General features: G+C 45.8%; 1 protein-coding gene and 1 long non-coding RNA gene across 3 annotated transcripts in view; one reads left to right on the forward strand and one right to left on the reverse strand.

The window, feature by feature from the left end:
• LOC146869050 (E3 ubiquitin-protein ligase TRIM39-like) overlaps positions 1 to 3,764 on the reverse strand; it is a 126,508-nt gene extending 122,744 nt beyond the window's left edge. The window contains exon 1 of one of the 2 annotated variants that reach the window (XM_085643195.1): positions 3,298 to 3,749. In XM_085643195.1, coding sequence (XP_085499321.1) covers positions 3,298 to 3,711 — 414 coding nt within the window. In that variant the 5' untranslated portion in view covers positions 3,712 to 3,749. Of the gene's footprint in view, positions 1 to 3,297 lie in introns of both variants that reach the window. The other variant, XM_085643112.1, reaches the window with a different exon arrangement.
• A 77-nt stretch (positions 3,765 to 3,841) lies between these two features.
• LOC146869051 (uncharacterized) overlaps positions 3,842 to 20,563 on the forward strand; it is a 42,777-nt gene continuing 26,055 nt past the window's right edge. The window contains exon 1 of the long non-coding RNA XR_014979791.1: positions 3,842 to 3,915. This is a non-coding gene — a long non-coding RNA (uncharacterized LOC146869051). The remainder of the gene's footprint in view (positions 3,916 to 20,563) is intronic.

A 20,563-nucleotide genomic window follows, 5' to 3' on the forward strand; every position in this document is an offset into this window, starting at 1 on the left:
AGCTCCTAAGATAACCCTGCATTACTGCACCGCTTCTGCTGTGCACCATAACCACATGAGCTCCTAAGATAACCCTGCATTACTGCACCGCTTCTGCTGTGCACCATAACCACATGAGCTCCTAAGATAACCCTGCATTACTGCACCGCTTCTGCTGTGTACCATAACCACAGGAGCTCCTAAAATAACCCTGCGTTACTGCACCGCTTCTGCTGTGCACCATAACCACAGGAGCTCCTAAGATAACCCTGCATTACTGCACCGCTTCTGCTGTGCACCATAACCACATGAGCTCCTAAGATAACTGTGCATTACTGCATCGCTTCTGCTGTGCACCATAACCACATGAGCTCCTAAGATAACCCTGCATTAGTGCACTGCTTCTGCTGTGCACCATAACCACAGGAGCTCCTAAAATAACCCTGCGTTACTGCACCGCTTCTGCTGTGCACCATCACCACAGGAGCTCCTAAGATAACCCTGCATTACCGCACCGCTTCTGCTGTGCACCATAACCACAGGAGCTCCTAAGATAATCCTGCATTACTGCACCGCTTCTGCTGTGCACCATAACCACAGGAGCTCCTAAGATAACCCTGTGTTACTGCACTGCTTCTGCTGTGCACCATAACCACATGAGCTCCTAAGATAACCCTGCATTACTGCACCGCTTTTGCTGTGCACCATAGTCACAGGAGCTCCTAAAATAACCCTGTGTTACTGCACCGCTTCTGCTGTGCACCATAACCACATGAGCTCCTAAGATAACCCTGCATTACTGCACCGCTTCTGCTGTTCACCATGACCATAGGAGCTCCTAAGATAACCCTGCGTTACTGCACCGCTTCTGCTGTGCACCATGACCATAGGAGCTCCTAAGATAACCCTGTGTTACTGCACTGCTTCTGCTGTGCACCATAACCATAGGAGCTCCTAAGATAACCCTGCATTACTGCACCGCTTCTGCTGTGCACCATAACCACAGAAGCTCCTAAGATAACCCTGTGTTACTGCACCGCTTCTGCTGTGCACCATAACCACATGAGCTCCTAAGATAACCCTGCATTACTGCACCGCTTCTGCTGTGCACCATAACCACATGAGCTCCTAAGATAACCCTGCATTACTGCACCGCTTCTGCTGTGTACCATAACCACAGGAGCTCCTAAGATAACCCTGCATTACTGCACAGCTTCTGCTGTGTACCATAACCACAGGAGCTCCTAAGATAACCCTGCATTACTGCACCTCTTCTGCTGTGCACCATAACCACATGAGCTCCTAAGATAACCCTGCATTACTGCACCGCTTCTGCTGTGCACCATGACCACATGAGCTCCTAACATAACCCTGCATTACTGCACCGCTTCTGCTGTGCACCATAACCACAGGAGCTCCTAAGATAACCCTGCATTACTGCACCGCTTCTGCCGTGCACCATAACCACATGAGCTCCTAAGATAAGCCTGCATTACTGCACCGCTTCTGCTGTGCACCATAACCACAGGAGCTCCTAAGATAACCCTGCATTGCTGCACCGCTTCTGCTGTGCACCATAACCACAGGAGCTCCTAAGATAAGCCTGCGTTATTGCGCCGCTCCTGCTGTGCACCATAACCACAGGAGCTCCTAAGATAACCCTGCATTACTGCACCGCTTCTGCTGTGCACCATAACCACAGGAGCTCCTAAGATAACCCTGCATTACTGCACCGCTTCTTCTGTGCACCATAACCACAGGAGTTCCTAAGATAACCCTGCATTACTGCACCGCTTCTGCTGTGTACCATAACCACATGAGCTCCTAAGATAACCCTGCGTTACTGCACCGCTTCTGCTGTGCACCATAACCACAGGAGCTCCTAAGATAACCCTGCGTTGCCACATTATGGGGCATATTTACAAGAAACATTCGGAGCGTGGTGTTAAGCCAAAATTGCTAACGCCACGCTTCAACAGTTTCAAAACGCAGGGGTGCGCCATATTTGCAAGAATGCGGCGCACTCCTGCATGTTCCCTAGTGATGGCACTAAATTTAGCTGCCTAGCGCCGCAAGGGTGCCTGCATTGCAGGGAATGATTGTTCATTTGCACATAAACAATCACTAATGGCGATTTGTATGTTCTAAGTGTGCTTAAGAATGCAGCACATATAGAAGTTGGAATACGTCATTTTTTTATGATTGTTTATGAGCACGAAGGGACCCCTTGCTGCACATGAACAATCACTAATGGTGAATTGCTGTTTCTGTGTGTGCTGCAGAATGCAACACACACAGAAACAGCAAAAACGAAGAGAAATTAATAATTTCTCCTCGTTGCACCTGTTTAAGACCAGGTTTTCCCTGGTCTTATCTTTGGTGCTGTCCCATATTTACACCACCCTTGCAAATAAGAGGCAGCGTCAAAAAGCAATGGGGTTTATGTGATGGAACGCCCACAGAAACACCCATAACCCCTCCCTTCGCTGCCGCGGACTGCTGCGGTAAGGGGCATATTTACAAGGGGACGTTAAGCCACGTTAAGTGGCTTATGTCCAGCTTGCAAATATGGAGCAGGGCATTGCGCCACAAGAACATCATTAAAAGTGACGTTACTGTGATGCAATGCCCTTGTAAATATGCCCCAGAGTCTTCTAACACCGATAAAACACCCACATACATATGACTTCTGATTACATGCAGCTACTTATGTGGTGCGATCTTTCTAGTTTCTTACATGGGTCACACTTTGAAACTCACTTACAACTAACAAACTTACCTAATGCGTATGAGCAGCCTTCTCCAGGGACCCGCTGAGATCCACAGAGTGAACTGTGATCCCTGAATGATCACAGATGTCCCTTGGCCTCTTCTAGGAGGATCGACTAACCTGTGAACCCTAAAATCGTGAACTCTGAACTCTGACTCACATACCTTGCGCTCTTGGAAAACCATTTATGTTTGACCAGAAGGGTGCCTTTGATTCCTGAACACCCAGATAGTGTATCGTTTGAGAGACTCCAGTAATGTATTAACTTGTGAATCTTGAACACCCACACACATACCTTGTGCTCTTCTGCAGCTTCCTATATGGGTTTCACTGAATGACTGAACACTTGCACACATAGCTCTGCTCTCAGTCTGCCTTTCTGATGGGGCTCACAGAGGGACTTTGTGAACCCTGAATTTCCACAGACATACCCTGTGATCTTCACTTGTCGTTCCAGAACACCCACACACACACCTTGTGCTCCTTAGCAGGTTGCTCAATGAGGCTCACACTGGGACTTTGGAATCCATGAATGCCCACGCACATACCTTGTACTCCTCTGCAGCCTCCTCTACAGGACTTGCTAAGTGAGTTCTATGGTCTTTGGACTCCCGGCACACCAAACATATCATCCTCTGATCTTCTGCACAGAACAGCCTCAGTTTCTCATCATGTTTCTCACACAGATTCTCCTCCAGGGGCTTCACGGGGGGCAGATGAAGCTGTTCTGCAATTTCCACCATATTCCCCAGTTTCCTGTTGGGTCGGAGGTTTCTCCTAGAAGATGTTGCCCTGCACTCAGGACAGGGGAAGTTTCCATCTCTTCCCTCCCAGCTCTGAGTGATGCAGGAGCGGCAGAAGTTGTGTCCACAATCGAGAGTCACCGGATCAGTAAAATACTCTAAACAGATGGAACAAGTGGCCTCTTCCTGGAGCTGCCTGAGCTGAGCTGCTGCCGCCATGATTCAGAAATGCAGGAAGTAAGTTAAGTCTCATTTCTCTCTCTGTGTGAAGTGGGCGTGTCTGTGCGTCTGCCCCTCTCTGGCTGCGCTGGGACTTCCGGGTTCATGTTACAGTCACAGAGCAGAGAACAGACTCTTCTGCTGCTTGTGATTAACTCTGGGTTGACACCATTTACGCGTCATGTGGTTATATTTCGAGGATCTGTAAGTGCAGAACTGGAGCTTGTAGATGGGTTTCTGTAAAATCATCTGTGTTATCTTTTACAGGCCAATTCTGCAAGTTCGCTTTTAGAAATCTTTTGGGAATCTCATAAACGTTTCTAAAATACTTTCTAAAGTGTTTTCTTCCTATATTTGTATTTGAATTTTTGTTTCAAAGGCTGAAAAATATCAACTTTTGCTCGTTTCTCAATTTTTTTACTGGCCTTACCATAACAATGCTGGTCAGGCCGGTAAACTAGTAGTTTTGTGTGTAAGGGAAGAATATATTGCTGCCTGTTTTGTCTGTTGTGTATGTTAAGGACGCTTACAATACTATTGCCTGCGCTATATTAGTTCTCACAGCCAGGTAAGCTTGCCCTGCTGATGCCCTGATGTACCTATTCTGTGAGTGAGGGAAGCCTGCACTACTGCTACCATGATGTGCATGTTCGCTGCAACCATGATATACCTGTTCTGTCAGAGGGATGCTTGCACTGCTGTTCTATTGATATACCTGTTCTGTGAGAAGGAAGCTTGCACTGCTCCTGCCTTCTGTACCTGTTCAGTGAGTAAGGGAAGCTTGCACTGCTGTCACCCCAATGTACCTATTCTGTGAGTGAGGGAAGCTTACGCTGCTGCTACCATGATATACCTGTTCGCTGCCACCATGATATGCCTGTTTGCTGCTACCATGATATACCTGTTCTGTTAGAGGGATGTTTGCACTGCTGTTCTCATGATATACCTGTTCTGTGAGAAGGAAGCTTGCACTGCTCCTCCCTGCTGTACCTGTTCAGTGAGTAAGGGAAGCTTGCACTGCTGTCACCCCGATGTACCTATTCTGTGAGTGAGGGAAGCTTGCACTGCTGATGCCCTGATGTACATCTTCTGTGAGTGAGGGAAGCATGCACTGCTGATGCCCTGATGTACCTGTTCTGACACAGAGAAGCTTTTACTTCTGCTCACGTGATATACATGTTCTGTGAGAGGCAAGCTTAGACTGCTGATGCCCTGATGTACCTGTTCTGTGACTGAGGGAAGCTTGCATTGCTGATGACGTGACCTACATGTTCTGTCAGTGAAGAAAGCGCGCACTGCTGATACCCTGATGTACCAATACTATGAGTGAGGGAAGCCTGCACTATTCATGCCGTGAGGTACTTGTTCTTTGAGAGGCAAGCTTAGACTGCTGATACCCTAATGCACCTGTTCTGCGTATGAGCAAAGCTTGCGATGTTTGATACCCTGATGTACCTGTTGTGCGTATGAGGAAAGCTTGTACTGCTGATACCCTGATGTACCTATAATATGAGTGAGGGAAGCCTGCACTGCTGATGCCCTGATGTACCTGTTGTGCGTATGAGGAAAGCTTGCACTGCTGATACCCTGATATACCTATAATATGAGTGAGGGAAGCCTACACTATTCATGCCATGAGGTACCTGTTCTTTGAGAGGTAAGCTTAGAGTGCTGATGCCCTGATGTATACAATTTGTTAATGATGGAAGCCTGCACTCATGATGTCCTGGTGTACCTGCTCTATGGGGGGAAGCTTGGACTACTGATGCCCTGATGTACCTGTTCTGTGAGAGAGAGAAGCTTTTACTGTGTCTACCATGATATACCTGTTCTGTTAGAGGGAAGCTTACTCTGGTGGTGCCCTGATGTACCTGGTCTTTGAGTGAGGAAAGCTTGCACTGATGATGGTGATATGTACCTGTTCCGTAAGTGAGGGAAGCTTGGTATGCTGATGACCGGATGCACCTGCTCTGTGAGTGAGGGAAGCTTGCACAGCTGATGTCCTGATGTACCTGTTCTGTGTGTGAGGAAACCTTGCACTGCCGATACCCTGATGTACTTATTCTATGAGTGAGGGAGGCCTGTCCTTATTTACCTGTTCTGTGAGAGACAATCTTTGGCGCCGATCCCCAGATGTCCTTGTTCTGTGAGTGAGTGAAGCTTACACCGCTGATGCCCAGATGTACCTGTTCTGTGAGTGAGTGGACCTTGCACTGCTGATGCCTTGATGTACCTGCTCTGTTTGTGAGGGAAGCCTGCACTGCTGCAGCCCTGATGTACCTGCTCTGTGAGTCATGAAAGCTTGCTCTGTTGATGCTATGATGTACCTGTTCCATAAGAGGCAAGCTTAGACTGCTGATATTCTGATGTACCTATTCTGTGAGTGAGGGAAGCCTGCACTGCTGGTGCCCTGATGTACCTGCTCTGTGAGAAGCAAGCTCAGACTGCTGACACCCTGATGTACCTATTTTGTGAGTAAAGGATATCGTGTAGTTCCTATAGTACCCTTACAGGACCTGCGCGTTTGGAGAACATACACTGTGGGCTTGGTGGCAGACTGATTCTGTACACCCCACCGAAAATGTTAGTCTGTTTGCAAACGGCTAGCTCACAGTGCCACTAATGTCCCCTCTTATCGGGGAGAGAATAGTTTCTGGCAACCTCAGAACATGACAACCCTGATCCATCAGAATCGTGGAAACAATGTACTACTATTTGCTCAGTCACTCATGCCTACTGATTATGTCTCAGAGATACACAGAATAAACAGTCTGGGTGTTTGAATAAGGATTAATTGAACAGTTGTTATTCTTGTGTAGAATATATGAGTTGCAACAACCATTAGACAATAGCAGAGATATATGATTAGCAGTACAGCGAATATAAATGTACCTAAGTGTACCTAGCCTGTGAGTAGGTATGTAGCCAAGAATCCCTCTAGGATTTAGTCGAACCCCATTACCTGAAGTATGAATGTAGGTGACCGTCTTGGTCTCAAGTTGGACACCCCGCAAGGGATGTTCAGACCACTGTCAGCTGGAGCATCTGCGTGCAGGAGCCTCAGCGTCTCTGGTCAGTGTGTCGGCTGGAAGTCTTGGTTCCCTCTGCCTAATACTAGCAAGAGGTGCTGTATTTATACAGAAAGTATATAGTGCTCTATTGTCCCTTGTCTCTTGTATTAGCCATTGTTGGCTCTGAGGATGACGTCCGGGATGAACCGTGTATGTAGATTTGGGGGGGAAAGTGGTGTAGCCCCAGCCTGGTTTCTAAGAACCCTCATGAATATTCATTCATACTATGTCTGTCTAAAGATCGCCATTGTTCAGGGAAACCCTCCTTCAGCACCCAGGACAAAACTAAGTAAAAGGTTCATATACTAGATAGTAGCACATAAAAACCATCATGAATGGGCTCTGTAAAAATGTGCTTTAAAATCAGTTGGAAAACAGTCTAAAAACCAGTCTAAAAAGGTGGAAGTGAAAAAATGTTATTTACTGCGAAAATCAGTTGGAATTGTTGCTTTAAAAGTTATAGTCCTAACTGAGTTCGTTCACACAAGTTGAATTTCAACAAGCGTCAAAAGGCCATGCTTTTTAGCGAGAACGTGTCAATTTGTAGGAAATGTTCCAAATCTACTTAGGTTTAGAAAAAAAAGAAAATCCAAATTCTTTCCCCGCACACGACGAGACAATTTTAGATTAAATGTCCTGGCTGGGATACGCAACATCATCGTTGCTTGCCGCTGCAGGGAATGGTCCTTGTAACACCTCGCAGAGTACGTCAATGGAGCACAGATAATATTCACTATAGCCAATAGCTGGTGTAGTGACTGCCGGTGCTGTAGTCGATACCAGGGTGCTAGAAGTAGAGCTAATGCTCTACCCAGTTATAAGAGGCACCTGTGGGTTTTCGAGGAATGCATTAATCAGGATAGGAATACGCTGGGGACACTGCCGAACATGGGACCTTAATGGTTCCAGCCTGGTATTCAAGTCCGCAGGCGTGTTCGTCGCAAGTGTCAGACAGAGGTTCAACAAGCATTCATCACCGCAAAACAGGCATCAAAGTACAGGTAAGATGTAGTCCATCCAGACGGGTTGAATTGACAGGAACTAAGAGGCGCTCAGTTCCCGTAGGCGCGATGTGCCCAGATGCTGTACCAAGCGTTCACAGTAATTACGCTCCAGGAGCGCTTTCGCCATCTTGTTGGTGGTAATAGGGCCGTTCATTGCGTAGCAAATAGATGACAATCAGAATACCCGCTATTGATAGCAGGATCAGAGGTAGACCTCCAAAAATGCTTCCAAATACAGAATGTATGAAGTTTGGAATAACTCTGAAGATGGTCTGAAATGCGCTTAGAAATACTGACCCTATGGTCTTAAATAGGTGTACAATACCACTCGTATCAGACATATTGAAGATACGACCCACAATTTCTGCAAAATGAATGGGGCAGTTTGTAGGTATAAGCGCCTGTATCTCAGTCGAGGTCCTTGCGATTTGAAGATCAAAGGTCTATCAAGCAGAGGTTAGAGGTACAGATTGCTGTAAAAGCATGGCATTCAGTCTGCTCAGAGTATCAAATTGTATAAAAGAAACATTCAACGAAGTCCATAATGGCGCCTCACTTACTGTACTTGTCGTGGGAAACAATGCTTGCATACACCCAGTAACCCTGGAATTAACGGTGACCAGATAGGCAATGCCCGGAAGCATACCGCAGCAACCTTGATCGCTCAGCATCAAGTAACTCCCATTTGAGAGTAGCTTGAATACTGGTGAAATCACGGCAGCTGGAGTCCCTTTCATGTTGCACGACATGTTTGCTACTGAACCATTACAAGCTCCGTGCAACGAAATGTCCTGGCACATGAGAGAACCGCTTAAAGCGTTCTTGCAGTTTGTACCACTTAGAAACACTTCTCGATCCCCACTCTGGCATCAAAATCTATATGGTGAGTCCCAGGATTCCTTAATGTATTCCCTACCCATTTTTTCATATTTTCTTGCCTGCCTTTGTTCAAGGCAATATTGAAACTGAAAAGTAGTGACGGGCCGAGTGATGTGGCCATGGAAAAGCCATTCCGTAGACGGAGATTCCGCTACTGTTTATGGTAGTATGTCAGGTTTTTCGATACGCAGCATTGTATATTTTGCTCCTCTTTGTGTCATCTCAGCCTGTTTATCTGGTAGATTGTATTCAGAAAACAGAGACGTACTGTTAATAAAACGCCAAGGCACATTCCCTGCACGCTAAGATTGCAGAGTCCAGCTCAATAACATAAGAGACCGCAACTGAGATTGCTCGTGTTGTAATAAGGCTAGATCTTGTTCCAGTATGTCCATTGCAGAAGATACAATGTTGCCTAAGGAATATATTCTGGAGGACAAGGTTAACATGTTAACCCATTGTCAACCACTGCTAGAGATTTTTCTAAATTAATACGGTCTATTTCCCGTATTCTCTCTGTGGCCTCTTGTTGGGATATTTTCCAGATATCATTGTAGGCAGAATAAATGCCAGCATATATGAAACGTGTTGGACGTGGTTTCCTGGGGCCTAGTAAAAAGTCCCTAAGGTCCATGTCTTGTGTGAGTAGCTGTTAGAAATGGGATCTCTGGTTGGCTAAGGCTTGCGCCAAAGCCAGGCAGAGACCACCACTCTAGTCAGGGCAAGGAAGTTACACGCCAAAGATAACTCCTGCTCACCCTCTTGGTAGCTTGGCCCGACCAGTCAGGCTTATCCCGGAGGCAATGTGTAAAGGGTTTGCGCAACATGCACACAGCAACAACATACTAGGCATACCACAAAAGAAACTCAACACAAGTTTATATATAAAAATAGCCTTTCTATTATCATAAACACATTAGAATAGTAATCACACAATATACACTGTGCCAACTGGCACTGGGCAATATTTACAGGAGATTATATACACATGACAGGGCCACTCGGGCCACGGTCAGAACCATCACATAGTAAAGGTAGTAAATGTAGAACATATAATAAACGTAGAACACAACCAGTAATTACTGGCAAACACTGTACTCAGCATCATCCTGTAACACAAACCATATTATGCACAGTATCACATTGGGCGTGAAATATATCCTGCACCAACCTTATAAGCCTAAACATATTAGACCATAACCTCCTAAGCATAACTTACATTAGGGATATAACTCACAGTAGGGAATAATCTCACTAGCATAAACCACAGTATTCAAATAGCCTCATACATAAACCATATTTAGAGGCATAACTCACAGTAGAGAATAAACTGAAACATAAACACAGTATGCAAAACCCCCATGATCATAAAACCACATTAGAGGCATAAATCACGGTGCAGAAAACACAGTATATGAATCACATTTCCTGCGCACCACATAAATCACATTAGGGCCTGGCGCCCTACAAACCTCACAGTCCCCCTGGCCAGCTGGCCCTCTCAAAGGGGCTCAAATGCCCTATGTCCAAAGTGTCACGGCGTGCTGCCAATGCAGCAGAATCCAAAGGGCGCCATTGTTGGTAAAGGAGTGCATCTCACCCCTATCTCCTTTAAAATACCCCCAAAGAACTAACACCGTAAACGTTGCAGCTGACGCTACTTGCCGTGCAGCTGGGATGCAAAGAAGGCCTGGGCACTCACTGTGTCCTCTGGACAATTGCGTAAAACGTTGCAGCTGCCCGCACAGGTGCGGCGCAGTGTGAATAGGCAAATAGGCCCTGGCACAACTGTGCCCTCGGGGCCCTCACTGGGGCTCTCCAAATACATGTCCCCATTGTTGCAGTTGCCCACTGCCACGCGGGGCAACAGTGAAAAAGGCCATATAGGGGGGAAAGCACGAGCCCCTCTGGGCTATTTAACAATAATTATGCCCCTCGTTGGAGCCACACGGGCTCTCAAACCAAACATGCCCAATGTTGGAGCGGCCCGCAATGGCGGATCCGCTCAGGAAAACAGGCATGGTGCCTTCACCGGCACCACACCGCTCATCTTCAGCCCCCACTGCACCTCTCCTCACTTCACCGGGCCCCCTCCTGGAACCCGGGACTTTGATGTGGAACCCGAAAGGCTCCAGCCCTCCTCCTGAGCACGTCCCATTGCGGGGTGGACTCCCGCCTGGGTCTTAGAACGCGACTCTTCGCTTCCAGCCTCACTGCTCTTCCGCTACTGTCCACCAGGCCCCATCCACAACCAGGCGGGCCGCAGATCGCGGTTTCTTTTCTCTTCTTGGTGGTAATGAAGGGTAGGCTCCCTCTTAAGCAGACACATGCGGGGTGGGCACCCGCCATTAAAATACACGCATAAGCGGGGTGGGCACCCGCAATTAGGATTGAATAAGCGGGGTGGGCACCCGCCGTTTCCAGCATCACGGGGGAATCCCTCACGCCAGGGTTCCCTCTAAAGGGACGGGCAGGGCCGCGATGTGCAGCCCACGCTCTCCCCTTCCCTGGGGAATAAATAAAATATAGTGCTCACGAGGCGCTCGTGGTCCAAGGAAAGTCCTTAAGGTCCTTTAGGAATCAAGGGGGCAATGCTGGGCCCAGGGAGGCAGCCTGGCAGGTCCTCCTGGGACCCAGCAGCAGCACGCCCCCACAGGTTCAGGAACAGGTAAAGAACAACTTCATGAAGTCACAGCCCCTACATTTATATCCCATAATCATTTGTCTGCAGCGCAGGGCTTGGGGAACCAGATGCAACTGGTTCAAGGGGGATTTGGAGCACTTTGTTTTAGAAGCTCCTCTTCCCCTTTGTCAGGTGGGGGCTCGTCATCAGACACAGCACAGGGGGGCGGAGCCAGCATTCACTAGGGCAGGCACCATCATATTCAGAGTCAGGGGATTACCCCTCCCACTACTCCCAGCTGTCCTATACAGCCCAGCGCTGACTCACCCTGCCCCTCCTGGAGCCGCACACACCTCCCAGCCCCTGTCACTAACAAGCCAGACATGCAATTCACATCAGGCAGGCAGACACATAGCACACAGAAATGCCAACTTCTAAAAGTGGCATTTCCCAACTGGTCACAATAAATCTGCGCACACCATTGCACAGCATTTATTCTCACAATTTCATACATACCAAATTCGACCACGCTGCTCCTCCCATTCAGGAATTACCACTGACACACACTGATCAGGGAATCCCCAATGCATTCCTATGGGAGGGCAGGCCAACCTTACCAAATGTACACAGAGAGCGCACGCACTTTAAACTGGGCCACAGTGCTAAAGTGCCCAGAGGCCTAAAACCACCAACACCATGTCAGAGCTAAGGCAAAAAGTTTAAGGATGAACCTGCCAAAAGGGCCAAGTCCAACAGTAGTGATACATGCTGTTTCACTTCTGTGAGTGTTGAGGTTTCTAGACAATCAATGCACAACTTCCAAACACTGTAGGATGTCACTACCCCTGGATGTTCTTGTTGTACATAACGTGGATCTGGCCTATGGATAGTAAACCCTTCGTTTGTATCCAGAATCTTTTCTGACATCTGTTCATGTCTAAGGGCCAAACCAACCATTCTTTCCAAATTAGGTCTGTTTTATTGTACTGTAAAATGTCATCTATTGTTGCCCCTTCCTTTGAAGTTGAATTTTGCCACCCTCCCATCTGTGATGGTGTTGGAAATCGAGGTGTGTTCAGGTCCTTATTGTTGGCTAATCCAAGACAGGATGTCTGTAGCACAGTGTTGTTGAGAAATATCATCTGCTGTGGAATGAGGCATGCTCTAAATAGCACTCCTGTTCCCTGGACTTGCCAGTCCCTAGAACCCCAATCTGATTTTAAGTCTATTGTGTCCTTCCATAGGTCAAAACCCTGTTCATACATTTGGGCAATAAAGGAAGCAGAGTAAATCTGTTTGGTGTTTGTCAACTTAATTTTCAGTGCCGATGTTGGTGTAATCTTATAATAGTATGAGATCGGGTCACTGGTGTTAAATCCTGAAAAATATGGGAATTTCTGTGCAAACGTTTGCAAACTACCTTTAGGTGGAGTAGGGCAATGTTCCCACTGGTGGTACTCAAAAACATCTCTAGGTGATATAGATTTGTGTAAGAAATGATGACCATAATGTTGGTAACAGTACAACGTGTCATAGTCTGAATTACCTTCTAACATTTCAGTGTTTTTTTAATCAGACAACAAGTTATTTACAGTTTCAGAGTCCCAATCATCAGAAAATGTACTGGAGGTAATGATCTTACTTAAGGAAATTTTAAACACATGATTCCGTTTTAAAAGTTCAGTCGGATCGAATATTTTGAAATCAACCTTGTCCCAAACTATACCGTCTGGTATAGGAACCGCTGTGATGTTCACTGATGACAAGTCTCTGTGTTCATGATGAGACGATTGATGTGGATTTAAAATCAAATTAACATTTTGGGCTGTAGAGCTTTGTTGAAGCTATCGTCCATTAATAAGCATGCTAAAAGTTAAAACTAATCCTAGCCAGATAAGAAAGAATAGTACCCCAGTAATTACCCAGAGTTCTAACCAAGGTGATACCAGGTAAGTCTGTTTGAGAATGTTCAGGAAGTCTATAACTTGTTGCTTGCGTGTTTTTGGGGCTGGCATCGTTTCCGTTTCACTTGGATCCAAGAAAAACGTATCAAAGTTCTTGAAGTAGCCAGAAGCAGTTCGATCAATTGTAGGAATTGCATCAGGATTTGTTGAAATCAAAGATTGCTCTCGTCGAGGCATGTTGATGTAAACATCAGTATTTGGTCTTATTGCAACTTGAGTGTTGTTTTGAGTTAGATTTTGAAGTTGAACTTCTGGTTCAAGGGGAACGAGTTCCATAGCATTGTTGCATAGTCCTTCATTCCATTCAGGAGGCTTTTCGAACATGATGAGTCTTTCTGTTTGAATGTTTGAATTTCTTGGATTGTAGCTAGAGGAGGGCGTCTGCTACTGTGGAGTCCACATGGCCTACTGTTTAGTATTGGCCACATACTATGGTTTGATCAAGTTGATAGAGACAAATCTTTTCTCCTTTTTCTTGGCAAGGTGCGGCAGACGTACAGTTCTTGTTCCTTGTACTGCTAAGAATGGTACAGCTGTTCCGTATTATGGTCCAAATTCTTTTTTGTCTGCTATTTTCTCTCTGACCAGATCCCCAACATTTGGGATACAGACAGGTCTTGCCGTTACTGCCTTGACTTCCGCAGTGGCATTCTGTTTTAGGTTGACATTGCTTTGTTGTGGCCTGGATTCATTTAGATCTTGTAAAGCAGCCAAACGATCATGGATGTCAAATGGTTTTTCATCCACCACTGCGCCTTCACAATCAAGATCAGGTACCCACATTCTTGTCCAAACAGGATCTCATATGGAGTGACACCCCCTAGAGAACTTCTTGGCTGGTTGTTAAGTGCTCTCTGAGACCCAAATAGGTGATCAACACAACTACCGCCCTTGCCTAATACCCTAGCTCTTAAAGATTGCTTTAAGTCCCGGTATTTCCTCTCCACAACCGAATTTCCCTCAGGATGGAACAAAGAGGAGTACCACAATGCTACACCCATACCTTCCATGGCCTCTTCTTAAACCCGAGAGCTAAACACAGGGCCACGGTCAGAATGTAACGTGCTAATTGCGTATGTACCAATAAAGACTCGTAAATCTTTGAACACACAGTTCGAGCGTCAGCCGAGCGCTGAGGCCAAATCCATAGGAATTTGGAGCATGAATCCACTGCAACCATGATATACTTGTAAGCCCCATCAGATTGTAAGGGGCCGCAGTGGTCCAGATAAACACAAGCAAGATGTTTGTCTGATTTTAATAATGGTGTTTAGGCCGGGCGTGTTATGATGGAGCCTTTTATCTGTTGGTAGATGTCACATTTCAAGACATATTCTTTAGTTTGTTTAGTTAGACCTGGACACCAGTAGCGCTGCTTCAACAAGGAAATAGTCGCTGTGATGCCTGAGTGCACAGAACCAACACCCTTGTGTGCTGCTGAAATTAAACCTAGACTACGATCCATATGTGGTATTACTTTATCGCCCACTCCAGGAATCTGAGCATATGGAATGTTTTGTGCATCTAACTTGTAGGAGTACTTGAGTGGGAATTTCTACTGCTGTGCTGCCTTTGCGTGAAGCAATGATAACCACCGTTATCTCACCGTCAATTCTTGTTTTAGAATGAGTGATTGCAGCTACAGAAGCCGTGTGTACAGCCCTCTTTGCGGCTTCATCAGTCAATGAATTCCCCTCAACGTGAACACCATCACGCTGATGACTCAGTGTATGTATCACGTGAGCCCTTGGTAGTTCGTTTTTCAACTCCACTACCTGTTCCCATAGCATTTTATGCTTAATTCTGCCACCTTTTGCATCTTTGAACCCATTCTGTTCCCAATGATGTAAGTATTCATTATATGACTGTACACAGTAAAAGGAATCACTCACGATTAGTGTGGGAATTCGTGATCTGTATTTACAAGTGCCAGTACTAGTGCTTTTAGTTCTGCCAACTGTGCCTTGCAGTCTCCTAGAGATTGTGTTTTTGTGCAATTTGGAAAGGATTTTCCGTCCCACATGTACCCTTTAACGATAGCACATGCTGCGCTGGATTGTTGCTTACTTCCTATGGCCGGTTGAGCAGATCCGTCAGTGTAAATAATATATTCAAACTGATCTAGAGACAAGATTTCATTTGGTAGAGGATATTCTTGTCGGTATTGCAGGAATGCTTGTGTTTTTAGACTTGAATCAAATCTGTATTCAACATCCATTGCAGTAAGAGAATTAGCTCATTGTATCCATCTCGGATGTAAGGCTTTTGCATTCGGAATGCTTGCCATAGCTTCTAAAGCCGGTACTGGAGTTACAACAATTATACCCCTGAGCCAGGGCTCTTTCTCTTACTACCGTGGTCTGAACTGCTCTCAGGATTTTTTCAATTGATGTGAAACTCATTTCTGCGTTTGTGTACAGGTGTGATTTGTATGCAATAGGTACCGTTGCGCCTTCATTGAAGGTTAAGTTAGTGTACCACATTGACCGGCTATAACACGGATCACCAAGTTGTGTACGTTTACGCGTGTCTGTAAGTGTTTGGAAGCAATCATGTCTTCTTGTAGTGAACGCAGGATGTTTGAGTGTTCCTGTGTCCAATGTCTAGCTGAAAAGTCAGATTTCATTAAGTCGTAGAAAGGTTTTACTCTCTCTGCATAATCTAAAATGTTTGTTCTGCTGAAATTTAGGAATCCCAGTATTGACTGCAAATTTTTCAATGTTTTTGGAGGTTGGCGCAGCACACGCTTTTCTAAAAAGCCAGCTGCCAGGCTTTTCCCTTCACTTGACAGCTCATATCCTAAAAACAGGACACTGAAATGGGCTGCTTTTGAAGTTACATTTGTAGCCCTCAGAGGCAAATCCCATAATAATGGTGCTCACCCTGGTCAAGTGCCTTATTAGGTCATTGTCCGTCAGATAAATATCATCCACATAGGACAATGCTTCCTCATCAAAATTTTGGAGTAACTCAGTTACTCTTGCTGAGAATACCCCGGGGCTGTTCTCATACCCCTGGGGGAGTCGACAAAATTGTCAATGTCACCCCAACGCTGAGAAAGCGCTCAAATACCTGCTTTCAGGCGCTATATTTTGGCAGAAAAATCCATTTGAGATATCAAGTGTTGTCTTGTATTTTTTGCGCACAATGTTATTCATAAATGCTGCACTGTGTGCATTTTGGACAGCGAAAGTTTAAATGTCTGTAATCTAAAACTAGACGATATGTATTGTTGGGTTTCATGACAGGAAACAAAATATTGTTCATTGGTGAGGTGCATGTTTCAATCACCCCTTGATATTCAAGTTGATCTAAGATCTCCTTGGCCTGTTTTTTAGATTCTTGCTTTTTAGGATATTGCCTCTGTGCATTTAGTGACACTTTTAACCGGATCACGTGGTGGGTTGAATTCTCATCCCATCCAGCATGATTTTTGTACAATGCTAGAGCTAGGGCTACTGCCCACTCCAGTGCAAATGCATGTTTAAGATGTATGGGAACAAGGTCGGAGAAGGCTGGAAAAATGATTGTTTCTTCCCTAGGGCACTCCATGACAAATGCTGGCGGCCGATGTTGTTCTGCTACTAGGATGTCATATCCAGATGACAGATTTTCCCTAAAGAGACCTTTAATTTTCCTGGTCTTGTCCCCATCCTTTTTTCATTGTTATCTTGTGTAACTTATATGGGACGCCAACCCTTGTATCTGGTGTTTCCACCGAGATGTAATCATTCAAGTCCGCTGTCACCAGAAATTCCTTCAGGTTCTGGCGAGCTATTGTCACTTCTGTCGTGCTGTCTAGCATCGTCAGAGCCCATTCCCCGTTCAGAAGTTGCGTCCTCAGTATTCTGGGCATGTCTGATCTTCAGGCCTGCAACTTTGTTTTTCTTAAATTGAGGTTTAGATTTTGGCTTATCGTGTTTTTTAGAAGTGTAATCCTGAGCGTCTTGCTTGTCTTTGGACTTTGTACGCTCTTCTTTGTGTTCTGACCGTCCTTACCTCTCGGAGTTTTTTTATGAACCCTGAAAGGAACGAAAGGAATGTGTATCAGTATCCTGATACAGGTCAGGTTATCCCTATTCCTGAGATTACACCTCTTTTCAGAGGGCTCCTATGAAGGAGATCTGTCTCGGGATTGAGATCTTTTTTTAGTAAAGTTTTGTTGTTTTTTGTTTTCCCACTGCTTTATAGAAGAAGACGGTGTCTGCATAGTAGTGTCCTTTTCAGGATTGCCCATTTGTTGTGGTTTCACAGCTTTCCCACCCAAACTGTCTCTTTCTAATTCTGCATATGCAATTTCAGTAATTTTGGACAGTTCGTGTTGTTGGTGCACTGGACAGGGGCGTAACACAGGCCCCTGCATCCCCCGCGGTGCGGGATGGCCCCCAAGCTGCAGGGGGCCCCCTCGGCACAGTACTCATGCCACTGCAGTCTGGAGCACAGAGCTGCAGAGTGCAGAGAATGACTCACGGTCTTTTCGTCTGAAGGACCAATCTTTTCGGTGTTGAGTTTGACAAACGTCCACTTTTCAGACGACGGTCTGTTATTCTCAGGCAGCCATAGTTCTGACGTCAATATTTCGAAGGTTTACAATGATACAGTTTGTATATTTTGTATGTGGTTTAACTTTTAACATTGTTCAAAAAGAACCGCCGAAACGGAACCCATTCTCAGCTTCATATTTTAAATCAACAGTTGTTTGTGCGGTGCTGTGACTAACTCGGTTCTATCTATAAGCATAATTTCTCAATTATGTGCACGTCTGTTGTTTACGCACAATGCAGCCGTGTAATATTTTCTTCCAGAAAGATAAAAATGTGGGCCTCTTTAATTGTCAACGCGGGCCCGTGCGATATTATATTTTCTCTAGTGCATGTGTACCAATTAATGGCTGGTGTAGCTCTGATTTTGCGTGACAATGCAAACGATGGGTGCATGGAAGAAAAACATCAGATTATACGTCCCCAATGGATTCATAAACTGCATAAGGTACTGCAGGAAGGCACTGGTGCACCTTGGGTGATCACAGCTGGGGATTTTTTAATTGAAAGGAACATTCCCAATCCTGCTGCAGAATTGATATTTATGGCTTCGTGAATTTTAATGGTTGGAAATCTTTCAGCTGAATCCTAGTTTTAACTTGGAAACCGAACGTTCACCATCTCTAAGCTGTATTTCATGCTTCTATTTAAGTTCTTTATGGTCTTGCTCTGTTTTGCATACAGTCAAATTGTGGGATAGCTACTGGTGTGGGGCTGCCCTGTGTATGGATGTAAAGTCCTGGTCCTCTTCCCTGAGTGTTAGGCTGTATCTGGTTTTTGGGTCTCGTCTGAGACAGCCCAGGCTGTCTCTTCGAGACATTTTCTAAGTGGGCTTTTAAAAGTGCCACCAGAGGCTTTTCCTAGCATGAAGCTTGGGTGCATGAGCACGTGCACGCGCGCAGCAGCCATCTGGCCGTCATGGCCCATAAAGCACAGCGCTCTCCCAAGCCCTCGCTCTGCCCCTCCACTACCTCCTCGTCTGCTTCAAAGGGTTTCATTATGTTTTTTAGGTCTCGGGACCATCCGGTCGGCAGACCGGAAGTCCGGAGATTTAATGACTTGGGAGAAGAGGGGCTTGAACCCGCCCCTCTTCTGCCCTGTTCTCCATTGGCTGGCCTCGTAAATGCTGGCCAGCTATTGGAGAAGAGGTCCCGTCACTCCAATCATGCCCCGTCCTTTTCGGATCGGGGGCGTGTTTTTTGCAACTTTTCGCATTCTCTCCTCCAGCCAATGGCTGGAGGAGAGAAAAGACAAACACGCCCCCGAATCCGAAAAGGACGCTGCCTTTCTCCGAGGCATTTCTGCCCTGCCTCAGAGAAAGGCGGTGGTGTCTTCCGGTGCCCTCGTCGTGTTTTAAAGTCTTCCACAGAGTATCCCAAAGTTTTCTTTTTTCCAACTCTTCATTCTGATTGGACTGTGTCACTTCGTTCGTTTTCTATAATATTGTTGATTTCGCAAACAGCTTGTTTCCGCTTCTGTATGTTGTAGCTTTTCTGTTCGGTCTGGAGTGCATTGTCCGACTTCTCTCTGGCAGCCCTTTATGGCTGGCTACTGGCGCGAGGCATGGCGCTGGCTTTCTCTTGCGTGAACCACAGCCAGCGGAGCAGTTTCTAAGTGGAGCGCAGCCGACACCGACCCAGGCGGAGTCTAGCTGGCCTTTAGCCTATGAACCGCGGGCTTTTGCAGTTTCTGTTCCCTAGTGGGCTCTCGCGAACTTAAAGGCTGACAATCCACTATTGATACAAAATGTAACATGAATGCCTTCCTAAAGCGCTGTAGTTGCGGTACTAGGCAGTGCTTCTGACAGATGTGCGCTATATAAATGACAAAGTTCAAGTTGGAGATTACGAGGCGATGAAATTAACCATCCATTCTGCGATAATTACATCAAACGGCCTTAAACAGGCATGGGCAGACCCTTCGTTGTATTACCCGCACACTGATTTGTTTTGGCCCAGTAACATGCTATCGACCATTTAAATCAGATACAGGCCGCAAACTGAGCAACTCCAGCATATCATCTGTTCTCACGGACATCAGTGGTACTCATTTTATTAGTTGAACATTAGTCTGGCATTTAAATCTGTGGCATATAGTTACACATTGATCGTTGCCTTGCTTAACATAACCCTCTGAGCTACCTCACCAGTTTATTTTGTTTTATGGACCGCTCATCTCCAGAGTGCCTAGATAGAGGATTCGTCCAAGGTCACAGGGCATGGGTGTGGTCAGGGTCGGATTGGGATCACAATTAGGTCTGGGCACTCCTTAAAAACAAAAAGTGGCCCACATTCCCGGATCGGGCCTTTTCATTAAACACCAATTGATTAGTCTCATTGGGCACATGTTTATAGAAATGTTTGGTAATTTTAATATTTTATGGCTGATATAGACAGTAGCGTGGGTAAAAACTAGGCGCACTGGGTTTAATTAAACTGTTTATTGTTCTGGTGTTAATTCAATTTCTAATGAGCATCCAGTGCATAATGCACACGACATTGGGTGGCGATACGGAATTATTGACATTTACGAAAATATTGCCGACTTGATTAGAAGTTTGCGCTTTCCTAATCAAAAGATCGAAGTTTCAAAAAGCCACAGGAATGACGCGAAGGCAAACAATACTGGCAGCAACAGTGACACCTAGTGGCCTTATTGCGTGTTACACTGTAATAAAGACGCAGTAGCAGTGTGCCTATAGAGACGGCTGCTAGTACCGTACGAATCCGCATGAATATTCATGAAGCGGAGAAGGCCGCGTGTGCGTGTC

This window comes from Triturus cristatus, chromosome 1_1 (assembly GCF_964204655.1).
Source record: "Triturus cristatus chromosome 1_1, aTriCri1.1, whole genome shotgun sequence".
Lineage (NCBI taxonomy): Eukaryota > Metazoa > Chordata > Amphibia > Caudata > Salamandridae > Triturus > Triturus cristatus.